This window comes from Pseudophryne corroboree, chromosome 7 (genome assembly GCF_028390025.1).
Source record: "Pseudophryne corroboree isolate aPseCor3 chromosome 7, aPseCor3.hap2, whole genome shotgun sequence".
Classification (NCBI taxonomy): Eukaryota; Metazoa; Chordata; class Amphibia; order Anura; family Myobatrachidae; genus Pseudophryne; species Pseudophryne corroboree.
The window spans coordinates 360,178,539-360,192,499 of NC_086450.1; the positions used below are offsets into that span (position 1 = coordinate 360,178,539).

At 43.8% G+C, this 13,961-nt stretch overlaps 1 protein-coding gene across 1 annotated transcript in view; it reads left to right on the forward strand.

The window, feature by feature from the left end:
• The window catches only part of CYTH3 (cytohesin 3), a 262,694-nt gene that overhangs the window by 141,988 nt on the left and 106,745 nt on the right, over positions 1-13,961 (forward strand). The window contains exons 5-7 of the mRNA XM_063934469.1: positions 2,663-2,781; positions 12,153-12,233; positions 13,055-13,167. Of these exons, the coding sequence (XP_063790539.1) occupies positions 2,663-2,781; positions 12,153-12,233; positions 13,055-13,167 (313 nt within the window). The remainder of the gene's footprint in view (positions 1-2,662; positions 2,782-12,152; positions 12,234-13,054; positions 13,168-13,961) is intronic.

Below are 13,961 nucleotides of genomic sequence, written 5' to 3' on the forward strand. Positions count from 1 at the left end.
CCGGGGCATGTACGCACAGCGGCGGGGGACATGTCGTGGGGCGGGTGCGCACAGCGGCACGGACAATACAAAAAATCTATTAAAAATGACACTGGGAGGGGACATGTCTGCGGCGGGTGAAGGAGCTGCAAGTAGAGACCTCTCTCCCTGCAGTGCCTCCCCCCGCCGCTGCAGACATGTTCCCCCACAGCCAGCCCCCCCCGCCGGCCGCCGATCTGTGCCCCCCCCCCCCCGCCCCCGCGGCTCGCAGGCACCTTTTGCCCTGCAGCACCTCCGTGCCCCAGACATGTCCCCACGCAGCCCTCTGGCCGCCGATCTCTGCTCCCCCCGCTGCCCAGCTTACCCCCGCCGCTGTCCCGCTCTCGGCCGCCGTCATCTGTACTCCTGGCCGCTGCCGTCCGCGCATCCACAGCTGCTGACAGCATCGGCAGGACAGGACCCTGAATACGGCCAAATACGACAGTCGGATTTGGCCGTCCATTGAATATGGGTTGTCGGATCCATTCCGACAACTGCATGTTGGAATGCATCCGACTCTTATTGAATATACCCCATAGTGGTGGAAGGGAGATGAAGCAAACGCAGCCAATCTGAGTAACTGTAACTTTAATGGCAACTACTGACAGTAGTGATTTACTTCTGTGGAACTGGTATGGGAGGACCACTGTGACAGAGGTACGGCTATGTGAAGCCTAAGGCATGCATACAACGTGAACATTCCAAACTTGTTGTGGTATAGAAATAGTAATACAAGGATTCCGTACAATTACTTCACTGGGCACTTTTTCATAATCTCTGGAAATAAAAATATTGAAAGATTAGGCCTTCTGGAGAGCAGACTCTTTTCCAAACACGGTTTTGATTATACTGAATATTCGCGTGCATTTATTGATTTTGGCATTAGTGCTAGCTATATTCCAAAGACCTATAATTATATCTGTAAATGTGTCACGCTAGACTTGCACCAGTGTTTTGAGCTGTACATAGCTAACATTTGCGGCCCCTTGTGTTGGGGAAGGAGTCCTCATGCACGTGCAATACAGAGATGGTGAGCACACACGCAAGTTAAGATGATTTTCTGTGTTTTTTTTATTTTGGGAATCCATTAAACTATTAGTTCATAGAATAACTTACACAAATGTGCTATGAGCCATAGTCATTAACCTTCATTAGTCTAATTCTAATTGTCAGTACATGTTCCAGAAACTGACTTTGGGGGAGATGTATCAATACTTGGAGAGAGTGTGTTTGAAACATAACAGAAGCTGTTTGGTTGGTACTTTATCTCTCTCCAACTTTGATAAATCTACCCCTATTATGTTTGTTGCTTGATTTTAGTTGAACCAGCTCCTTATCAGACATGTTGGTGAATACAGGGACAGGATGACCGAGAATCATGGCTATCCCTCTCTTTTTCACTGTACAATCAGACTCCAGTCATGCTGAAAGTGATCCTGATCAGCTGTTTATCTACGTGTGGACAAACTGAATGTTGGATTCTGTTGCTTAGTTCTATGTGTGCTGCCTGGGCTACAATGATAAAATTACCTTTGGCCCTCGTTCCGAGTTGATCACTAGCTGCCGTTGTTTGCTGCGTAGCGATCATCTTAAAAATCTGCAAATCTGCGCATGCACCGCAATGCACACGCGTGGCGTATGGGTACAAAGAGCATTGTGGTATTGCACAGGTTCTAGTGACGTTTTTAGTCGCACTGGCGGACGCAAGGAGATTGACAGGAAGAGGGTGTTTCTGGGTGTCAACTGACCATTTTCTGGGAGTGTTTGGAAAAATGCAGACGTGGCCGGGCGTTTGCTGGGCGGGTCTCTGACGTCATTATTGTGTCATTCGTCGCAGCAATCATCGCACTGAATAAGTAACTACAGGGCTGGTCTTGTTTTGCACAAAATGTGTTTGCAGACGCTCTGCTGCACAGGCGTTCACACTCCTGCAAAGTGAAAATACACTCCCCCGTGGGCGGTGACTATGCGTTTGCACGGCTGCTAAAAGTAGCTAGCGAGCGATCAACTCGGAATGAGGACCTTTGTCACTTGTTACTACTGATCTTGTGCTCATTGCCACATGTCAGTGTAGCACACCAGCTACTTACTTATACCGCTTTCAGATCGCAAATGCCGGATCCCACCCGGGAAGAGAAATGTGTCCTTACCGGGTGGGATCCGGCATTTGCTCTGCTATGTTGGCTTTCCGACCCAGCAATATACCGGGTCGGTTGCCATAGCAGCAGGGGGGGATGGGGGGGGGGGGCAGCAGGGGCGGGGGTGGAGCCGGCACTGGGAGATAAGCTCATCTCCTGCGCCGCCTCTCCCTATGCTGTGAATGGGAGCCGTGTCGCATCGAAACGGCTGCCATTCACACTGCGCCTGACACGGTATTCAACCCGGTAATAACCCTTCTTTTATACCAGGTTGAATTACTGGGTCAGGCGACCTGCTAATTCGGGCAACGTGCTTTCAGATCGCGCACTGACCCGCGTCGACACGGTAATATGCCGTGTCGATACCGGGTTATTTTTGTGCGATGTGAAAGGGGTATTTGTGTGGAGGCAGACATTTTGTGGGCTGAACTAATGAATATGGCTGCTTCCATGTTTGTAATTGAGTGGAGCATATTAAATATGTCTAATTGTGTTTTCTGATACAGGGCATCCAGTTCCTCTTAGAGAATGACTTGCTACAGAATACAGCAGAAGATATAGCACAATTCCTATACAAAGGTGAAGGCCTGAACAAAACGGTCATTGGCGATTACCTGGGAGAAAGGTAACTTGATATTCTGGTAATTAAGTATGTGCTCAGTTGTTACTAAAGGGAATATGTATGGAGCCTTGGAGATAAATAACGTGGAGTAATTACCCAAAGCAAACATCACTTCAAAAACTGTGCCGGATAAATGACAGTTGGAAGCTAATTGATTCCTATGGGCAACTGCTCCATTTTATCTCTCTCCAAAACTTGGCAAATCTCTCCCTACTTAGGGAGACATTTACTAAGAAGTGATAAGAGCGGAGAAGTGAGCCAGTGGAAAAGTGCCCATGGCAACCAATCAGCACTGAAGTAACATCTATAATTTGCATACTATAAAATTATAGAGAACTGCTGATTGAATGATGGGGCAACTTCTCCACTGTCTCACTACTCCGCTCTTATCACTGCTTAGTAAATGTCCCCCTTAAACACACTGGATTTCTTTGCATTCTTTGTTAAGAAACAAAACAAAATGAAGTGTGTTTTGGACAAGTTCAATTTTGGGATCATTATTTACAAACTAAATGTGGAAAACGTGAACTCAAAATAGATATCTTCTGGCTGCCTTCACTATGAATGAACAAATAATGCTACAAATGTGTATACTTTTTCCACATATAAATCACTTGTGAGGCCTCATCTTAAATACTGTGTGCAATTTTGGGCACCATATTACAAAAAGGATATCCTGGAGCTAGAAAAGGTTCAGAGGCGGGAGACCAAACTAATCAAAGGCATGGAGATGCTGGAATACGAGGAAAGGCTTGCACGGCTAGGCATGTTTACATTGGAAAAGAGGAGACTAAGAGGGGACATGATCAACATCTACAAATATATAAGGGGTCAATACACAGAGATTGGGAGGGACCTGTTTTCTATAAGATCAGCACAGAGGACACGTGGTCACTCGCTTAGGTTAGAGGAGAAGAGTTTCCGCACATTGAGGCTAAAAGTTTTTTTCACAGTAAGGCCACTACGTGTTTGGAATTCCGTGCCTGAGAGAGTAGTGTCTGCGGACTCAGTCAACACCTTTAAGAATGGGTTAGATAAATTCTTATTGGATAAAGATATTCAGGGTTATGCTGCGTAGGCACGCATTATAGTTAATATAACTAGTCCTAACATAAAAATAACTAGTCCTATAATAAGACTGCATAGGAGACCACAAATAGGTTGAACTCGATGGACAATTGTCTTTTTTCAACCTTAGTTACTATGTATTTATTGGAATAGTTTCTTCATTTCTCAGAAAATTTGCGCAAATCTGGTGCAAAACTATTGTCTCCATCAAAGTGCCATTTCACTTTTAGAACCAAGAAAAAGGATACTCCTGTTTTCATGTTAAACTCCGATATAAACATTTGGTAAAGCAAAAATGATCTAAAATAGCTTTGGGAAAAAGTATGCAATATTTTTGTGTGTCCCATCCGGCCTCCCCTATCTAAAGTAAAATACTGCTGTATATTCTAATATGCTGCCAAAATAAAACCTACCTACCTGATTTCCCCCCCCCCCACAAAACAAAATAAAACAAACTACAGTGTGTTCAGAAAGTATTCAAAGCGCTTCACTTTTTCCACATTTTGTTATGTTACAGCCTTATTCCAAAATGGAACAAATTCATTTTCCCATCAAAATTCAAGTGAAAAAAGTATTTTTTTTTTTTTTTAGATATTTGCAAATTTATTAAAAATAATAAACTAAGAAATCACATGTACATAAGTATTCACAGCCTTTGCCATGAAGCTCAAAATTGAGGTCAGGCGCATCCTGTTTCGACTGATCATCCTTGAGATGTTCCTACAGCTTAATTGGAGTCTACCTGTGGTAAATTCAGTTGATTGGACATGATTTATAAAGGCACACACACCTGTCTATATAAGGTCCCACACCTGACAGTGCATGTCTGAGCACAAACCAAGCATGAAGTCAATGGAATTGTCTGTAGACCTCCGAGACAGGATTGTCTCGCGGCAGAAATCTGGGGAAGGGTACATAAAAATATCTGCTGCTTTGAAGGTCCCAATGAGTACAGTGGCCTCCATCATCCGTAAATGGAAGAAGTTCGGAACCACCAGGACTTTTCCTAGAGCTGGCCAGCCGTCTAAACTGAGTGATCGGGGAAGAAGGGCCCTAGTCAGGGAGGTGGCCAAGAACCCGATGGTCACTCTTTCAGAGCTACAGCATTCCTCTGTGGAGAGGGGAGAACTTTGCAGATTGACAATCATCTCTGAAGCAATCCATCAATCAGGTCTGTATGGTAAGACGGAAGGGGTATGAGTCGTTGGGTCGACACAACTTAGGTCGACCACTATTGGTCGACATGCATTAGGTCGACATGGTCATTAGGTCAACAGGTCAAAAGATCGACATTTTAAGTTTTTTTCTTTCTTTTTTTGGTGTCTTTCTTCGCAAAGTGACTGGGAACTCCAATTAGTGCACCGTGTCCCCTTCAGGTTACCGTACCCAATTGTAGTCCACGTGGATCGTAAAGTATGAAAAAGTTAAAAAATTTGGAAAAATGTGAAAAACTCCTGTTGACCTTTTGAACTGCCGATCTAGTGACCCTGTCGGCTTAATGCATGTCGACCAATAGTGGTCGACCTAATGTCTGTCGACCTAAGTGATATCGACCTAATGACCGTATCCCAACGGAAACCACTTCTTAGTAAAAAGCATATAGCAGCCCGCCTGGAGTTTGCCAAAATGCACCTGAAGGACTCTCAGACCACGAGAAACAAAATTCTCTGGTCTGATGAGACAAGGATTGAACTCTTTGGCTTGAATGCCAGGCGTCATGTTTGGAGAAAACCAGGCACCGCTCATCACCAGGCCAATACCATCCCTACAGTGAAGCATGGTGGTGGCAGCATCATGCTGTGGGGATGTTTTTCAGCGACAGGAACTGGGAGACTAGTCAGGATAGAGGGAAAGATGAATGCAGCAATGTACAGAGACATCCTAGATGAAAACCTGCTCCAAAGCGCTCGACCTCAGACTGACGGTTCATCTTTCAGCAGGATAACGACCCTAAGCACACAGCCAATATATCAAAGGAGTGGCTTCAGGACAACTCTGAATGTCCTTGAGTGGCCCAGCCAGAGCCCAGACTTGAATCCGATTGAACATCTCTGGAGAGATCTGAAAATGGCTGTGCACCGACGCTTCCCATCCAACCTGATTGAGCTTGAGAGGCGCTGCAAAGAGGAATGGGCAAAACTGCCCTGAGACAGATGTGCCAAGCTTGTGACATCATATTCAAAAATACTTGAGGCTGTAATTGCTACCAAAGGTGCATCAAAGTATTGAGCAAAGGCTGTGAATACTTATGTACATGTGATGTCTTACATTTTTTTTTTTTTTTTTAATTTTAATAAATTTTCAAAAATCTAAAAAAAAAAACTTTTTTTCACGTTGTCATTATGGGTATTGTGTGTAGAATTTTGAGGGGAAAAAATTAATTCATTCCAGTTTGGAATAAGGCTGTAACACATCAAAATGTGGAAAAAGTGAAGCACTGTATACAAAAAGTGTACACTTACTCCTCTCTCTTTATGTCCTGTCCCCTGCCCAACGCAAAGACGTGTGTGTGTGTGTGTGTGTGTGTGTGTGTGTGTGTGTGTGTGTGTGTATATGATATATATAAAATAGAATTTTGATTTAAAATGCGAATCTTGGGTTTTGGATTTCTTAAAAAATGTATAAAAACAGCTAAAATCATGTAATTTTTGCAATACAAAACCCGAAATTCAGATTTAAAGTCTTAATTCCAAATTGTGGAAAGATCCGAACCGGGACTCAGTTTGGTTTGGATCTCCTCCAGAGATCCAAACTGGGACACTATTCGTTTCGGATCTATGAAATTCAGGTCGGTTTGGATCTGTAAAGAACTGAACCGCACATCTCTAATTTAAAGTAAATTCCCTGACCATTAATAGGATAAATGAAGTGTAGTCTTATAGTGGTGTCTGTATACTTAAAAAATATGACACAAAGCTCTGCACTGAAAGCCAAGCAAGGACACCCTGTGTGTTATCTGCCACCTTTTACAAGCTGAGCCTACGTGCCAGTATACACATTCAGGCACACAAGTCCTGTATTGACGATAATGTTTTTTTTAGCTTAAACACATGAAACACTGCCAGGTCTTGTACGTAAGTTTTACGTACATTTTAAAAATCCCCCCAAATTTCCCCACTTTTTTTTTTTTCATTATTTTTATTTTTTTTAATCCATCATCCATGGACTTTCCTTCCGTGTTGTCACATGTTTTGTGTGGCGGATGTTGTGGGGTTTTTTTTTTTTCCTCTGGTTTGATACCTTAGTGGAGGGTGGGCCGAAGGGTGATTAGACTGAAGGAATAAGAATTTTAGGCTTTCCACTCTATACCGGCGATGTGGACATATACTGTATGTCTTTTCTGTTTTCATTGAGCAGTTATTGTCACGCCTGGTTTCAGAAGTGTTAGTGTTGTAGTAATGGGCTTGGCTGAGGGACAGCTGATTGGCATAACGACAGTTTCAGGGCGAGCCTTGTGCCCTGGTGTTTAAACAGCAGACATTCCTTCTCTTTAGACTAACCAGTAACATTGGCAGACGACCAGAAAAGCTGTTTTCTTAGCATTTGCACAAGTAGGAGGTCTGTGGCGCTCAGAAGAAGCAGTGACTCTGATTCCAGTTTGGGAGATTTAGGGTGAAAGCTCTTAGAATTTATGTATTCAGTAAATACAAGAAACGTTACACAAACACACTGTACATTGTTCCCTGCTGCTGCTCTTTTAAGGGGGGTACACACGGAGAGATCCGTGCTTAAAATCTAAGCAATCTTGCTAGATTGCTTAGATTTTAAGCACGGATCTGCCGTGTGTATGCCCTCCAGCGATAGCGATGCGCTATCGCCGGTGCTAGATTGAGCCTGCATGCAGGCTCAATCTAGCGGGTCGCTCATTTCACCGTTGTGTGAAGTGAGCGGCACCCCGTCGGCTTTCCCCCTCGCTCAGCACATCGCGCTGTGCTGAGCGGGGTGAGAGATGTGTGCTGAGCGGTCTGTGTTAAGATCGCTCAGCATACATCTCTTCCGTGAGTACCCCCCTTTAGCCTGTAGTCATAGATCCTGCCTGTTAAAGGCTTGTGGTTACTGCAGTACGTTAGACAAATTGTGCTTACACGTTTTCTATAATAAGTCAATAGTTCTATAGTTAATTATTTAGATTATAGCCATTAATGTCAAACGTTGGCTCTCATTATTATACAGGCACAACTATGTTACTCTTCATTTGCATCTGTTGCTCAAAAGCTGCTCATGCATGCAACAGTACACACTTTTTTATGACCAGCAATCATGCCGATGGTCAGGGCGATTGCACTTCCTCCGCACCATGCCAAATTGCTGGTACACACTAGACCGATGCAATGAACGACAGAACGAATCTAATTTCTGCATTACGCTAGCTGCAGCAGGTCGCAATGATACCTTCCGGCTGGTTGTGCAGCACGGGCAACCAGTAGATATCGCATGTGATCTGGGGAATGCACAGTCTGGCATATACACCACTGGAAATCATGATATGTCATTTCGATTCAGCCGAAAGGTTATGCAATTATAAGGGGGGCAGGGGGGGAGTGTTAGGATTAGGCACCAGGGGTGTTAGCCGACACCTCCAGAGGGTGAAATACCCCCGTCCAGTGTCGGAACTCCCACTGTGATGCCGCATCCTGAATGTCTGCTTTCCATACCCAACCCATCACTCTGGTTCTTGTTGGTCTGTCTTAACCACTTAGCTGACAATACCCCCCCCCCAAAAAAAAAAGAGCTCAGAAATTGTCGTTTTTTATTAAATGAGTAAATCAGGTGAAGAACATGAATTTAAGACTATCTAAAATGATTTTAGTTGAAAAAAAGAGAAAAAATATATATTAAAAAAAAAAGGTGTACTTTCCCCCCTCTCTCAAACATCGGAACATCGGTCGGGAACATCGCGACCATCGCGGCTTTCATTTTGAAAGGCGGGACAGCCTCCAGGTACACAGGGGGTGCTTTGGGGGGTTAATTTAATCAGCAGTGATCAACAGCACGGCAATCAGTAGGGAAGAGTGCAGGGAGGCAGAGGGACCTTCCGGTCCCTCTGACAGCAGCAGCGGAGGGAGGTTTCCCTTCCCTGCCGCTGCTAACACTCTATCTGACTGGTCGCATCCTGTGTGACCAGGTCAGATAGAGCACTTGCAGGCAGATGCGACCATGCCAGGCAAGTGGTTAAAGAAGAAAATAGTACATTTGCGCTGTGCTTTTTGCCTATGAACAACTTAGTGCAGTCTTAGGGGCGGGATGCACCAATGCTAAAAATGCGTCCATCCTCCGAAAATGAATAAATGCCGTTATGCTTGTGAAGAATGGCTGAATGCATTATATTCAAAATGTTATACGTCATGCATCCTTCCCTAGGACTTGTGCCTAAGATAAATGTGTAAATGAATACTGGTAGTGTTTCATATATAAATAGATTTTAACTCATGTCATTTACTTACTTTAGGTCTTTAGAAAAAAAACAGATGGCTACAGTTTGTGCTTTGCACCTATAACATTCTTAATATAAGCTCTTTTCATCTGACGTACTTGTCATTATAGTATATTTAAACAGGATGCAATCAATTTGCCGGCTGTCGGGATCCCGACGGTCAGGATACAGACGCCGAAATCCCGACAGCCATCATTGCCAATAGCCGGAATCCCGGCATTCAGGGAATACTCTCACTCGTGGGTGTCTTGACAGCCGGCATCCCGTCTGCCGGTCATTAGAAGAAGATTATTTACGGAACTGTGTGCTGCGGGAGACTCATATTAAATGACAACCCATTAGACACATTAGACAGTCCCTTTGTGCTGACACTGATTTTATGCATGGAAAGTGCACAGGGGTGAAGCCCAACCAAGTCTAGGAAAGTGTTCTTAGTTTGCACATTATAGTACACCACATAGCTCAGCACTGGGGAACAGTCAGTATAACATACGTAAAAACAGAGCAAGTTCATATAAGAGTGGGGACAAAGACACAAATGTATGACTGATGGAGATATTAGAGGCTAAGGAAAATCCAGAGACATTAATTGCTACTGGGACTCCGAGTGTGCGTGTGGACCATTGGTCAACCAGAATTAGGTCGACAGTCAATAGGTCAACCCCATATGGTCAACATGCAACAGGGTGACGGGGTCAATAGGTTCACATGTAAAAGATCGACATGTTTAAAAGGTCAGCATGGAAATGGTCAACACAAAAAAGGATGACACTTTTTTGGAGAGGTTTGACCCCAATTAGTGTACTGCTTCGCTTGCCATGCTTCGGACACCTGGATAGTAAATGATGAAAAAAAACAAACTTGTGTCGACCACATGCGAGTCGAATATTGTCATGTACACCATTTGTGCCTGTCGACCAAATGCATGTTGACCATATGTGGTTGAGCTATTGACTGTTGACCTATTTATTGTCAACCTATCATCAATGATGCTGTGGAAGGTGTATCATTGTGAATACTGATATCGCTTTAACAGTTGTGGTATTGTGCTCCTGATGTAAGTAAATCTGATGTTCACATCTCCAATGTTTTTGTATCTGCGCATGCGGTTCTGTGTATGTGCATATCCAGGGCTGTCGCTACCAGTGCCCCAGATGCTGCAAGCGTTTGGAGGTGACGGTGGGGGCGTCAGGCTGCATTACAGAAAACATGGGCATGAAGCCTGTTTTTGGGGCATACGGAAGCCAGTGGCTGTATGCTTGGATGTAGCTTCACTGGCTTCCGCAGCGTGAATTTCCAGGTCATGCTTCATAACCTGAGGGTTACTCAGATGACCAGTGTTCATGCAGATGATCCGATGCTGTGTCTTCAGATGCAGCAGCGGATCACAAAAGCCAGAAGTGGATTCTTCCTTCTATCTCTTAATCAGTCCCTATATTGGTAAAAGCTCAATGCATGGAATACGCGTTACAGAGCGCATAACTAAAATCACCTGAAGCAGTTTTTTGTATTTCACACATTTTTATTGGCTCATATCTGTAAACCAAACCCTGGTGTTTTTTTTTTTTTTTCATTGATGGTTTTTTAATGTGTTCCTCGGCACATGCAATCGTGCACTAGTAGTTATTATTCCATACCTCCAGGATTTGTGCCACCATTGCACTCTACGGCCCTGTTGATGTAGATGATGGATACATGAACACCCAGTGCATTTATGTTCTTGTCTGTGTGATTCCTGTAGTGAAAACCCCAGTATGAATCTTTGTTTTGAATTGCTCACATTTATATTATTCCTGAACTTTAGGGTCTGGTTCCGATTTGTACGCACATGCCAACACAGCTGCGATTTTTCAGCCTACAGACTTGCTTAATATCGCATGTGAAGCAGCCGCCCAGGAAAGATTAGAGACGCTCACTGGAGCCATCACATGGTCCTCAGCAACTGTGTACACATACGCAGCATCGACGCAGAAATGAGGAACATAGACCCCCCCCCCCCCCCGAGTGAGAGTATGGTCACGCAGACTGGCCGCGATGCTATGTTTCTCTACGTACATGATCGCAGCGGAAGGTAGAAACACTGGCCGAAAAAACGCCAGTGACACGCCTGTGTTTTTGCAGCTGCTCCGCGTTACCTCCCTAAAACTGTCCCATCCTGTCAATCACTTTGCCGTCAATCCTCACTGCAAGTGGCACATTGGCACGTGCGTAATGTGATCACTGCACATGCACAGTCTACCGATAATCGCTCAGTTTTGTGAACATCGGCATTGTGTACAAATTGGAATCGGGCCCTTAATGGGTTCTCTGTTTACGATGTACCTCTCACAAGCACACTAACAGCAGTCATTTAATGTAGCAGAATATATTGACATTTTCTAGGCCTGGTAATGGGTGAAAAGTCACCTCCCATTCTGTGCAGCTTATGCCCAGTATGGCAGACCTGAAAAGGATTTGTCCTTGGCCTTCTCCGCAGATCTGCTGTTGCTCGTAAGACTGTCCCTGTTGTGTAAGCTGATTAATAACCCGGGCATGTGTGTAAACAAATACAGTGCACAACTTGCTGGCATTTAATGGGTTCTCGCTGCATTAATACCCTGACAATTGTTTAGGAATGTGGGCATGTGTGTAAACAAATACAATGCACAACTTGCTGGCATTTAATGGGTTCTCGCTGCACCGCAAAATGATAATATCACTGATAACAAAAGTTTCGGTGCTCTCTAATGCTGGAAAATGAACATCATTGGGAAAACCAAGTGGGCTTTTATTTTTCATTAATTTAGCTACTTGCGTAATAAGTAACTACGTATCTAATCCAAACTCCTCATATATGTTCTGATTTTGTATTTTGTTTTCCTTTTTCTTACAGGGATGACTTTAATATCCTGGTTCTTCAAGCATTTGTTGAACTCCATGAGTTTGCAGATTTGAATCTTGTCCAGGCGTTAAGGTCAGCAAAGCATTGTGCGTGCAGTCTGGGGATCCTCATGATTTGTATTACTTTTTACTAATTAGCAGTTAGAGTCTGACAGATACAGATCTATAGCAGCCACATGTCTGTACTCTGGGCCATTCCATAAATTGCTGGTGTGGAAACTATATTAGCAAAAAGAATATTTGTAATCACTTGGGAGAGCTATTCTTGTGCTGACGTAGCTTGTTACGTATAACCAAGTTAAATCAAATACTCTTAAATACAGATTGTGTATTCTATAATATAAATGTTACATATATTATAATTCTGTAATGCTATTGTGGTACCTTATAGATAGATAGTTATACTGGTGGACACAGCAGAAGCCAGACACACAGGCTGGCACAGGTGTATTTTGATAAATAACTGTATAATTTGTGCTATTACTAGCTCCTAATGCTGAAGTTGCTGAGGCCACAATCTGGTTCACACCTTTTCATCGTTACTTGTGTTATGGTTCTTTCCGGAAGAATTAATCCTCTAGGGCCATTACAGAGAACAGCAAATTGATGGAATCAGTCTGCTGATCTCACACTCGCTTTGGGAATACTGATCTCTGTGCGAGTATAATGACTCAGATGCTTGCCAGGCTACTGTAAGACCATGTAAACTGTGTAACGCACGTCCTAGATAGAAATGGTACAATATACAAGTAGCTGTTCATCTGGTGGACAGCTTCAGTGCAGACTTGCTAGCAGTATTCTATTCCAGGAGTAAGGGGTGGTTAATGTAACTTATCAGTATTTGGTGAATTGTTTCAATTCATTATTTATGGATCTATAATTTTTTTCTTGCAGGCAATTTTTGTGGAGCTTCAGGCTGCCAGGCGAAGCCCAGAAGATAGATAGAATGATGGAAGCGTTTGCATCTCGATATTGTCTGTGTAACCCTGGGGTGTTTCAGTCCACAGGTTTGTAGGACAAGTTAAGGTGTCTTATATGATCTGCACTCCTGATTTTTAACAGTAGCAAAACACACAAAAATAAACACTGTAAAAGTGAAACGCTTGTCAGCGGCTCTCCGTGATAAACAAATGTTGTATATGGGGGGTGATTTAGACCGGATCGCTGCTGTGCGTTTTCACACAGCGGGTGATCAAATCATAACTGCGCATTCGTATGCACCGCAATGCGCACGTGCATCAGACAAAGACAACGGGCATCGCCAGTCAGCAACAGGATGGTGCGAAAATTCAGATTGCATGAGCGTACGCAAGGTGATTGACAGGAGTGTCCGGAAAAACGCAGGCGTTCCCAAGCGTTTTCAGGGAGGGTGTGTGACGTCCGCTTCGGCCCCAATCAGCCTCTTCCGATCCCACTGTAGGAGTAAGTCCTGGGCTGCGCAGAGACTGCACACAGTGGTTTTTTGCACCTCGGCATACACATGGGATCGCACACTTGCACGGCGAATTTACACTCCCCCTGGGGGCTGCGACTATCTGAATGCAAGACAGCAAAGTTAGCAGCCCAGCGATCAGGTCTGAATCACCACCATGGTCACAAGATCATGAGGTCTTCTCATACTGGAGACATCATTGAGAAGTTATACTGAAATCTCTATACCTTTCAAGTTAATGGATAATTTTATGGTGGTTTGAAAAATGACAAAAACTGACTTTATCTCTCTCCAAAGATTGATACATCTCCCCCATGATACCAACAATATAGAAACATACAATAAAATAAAAGATGAGAGGACAGTTCA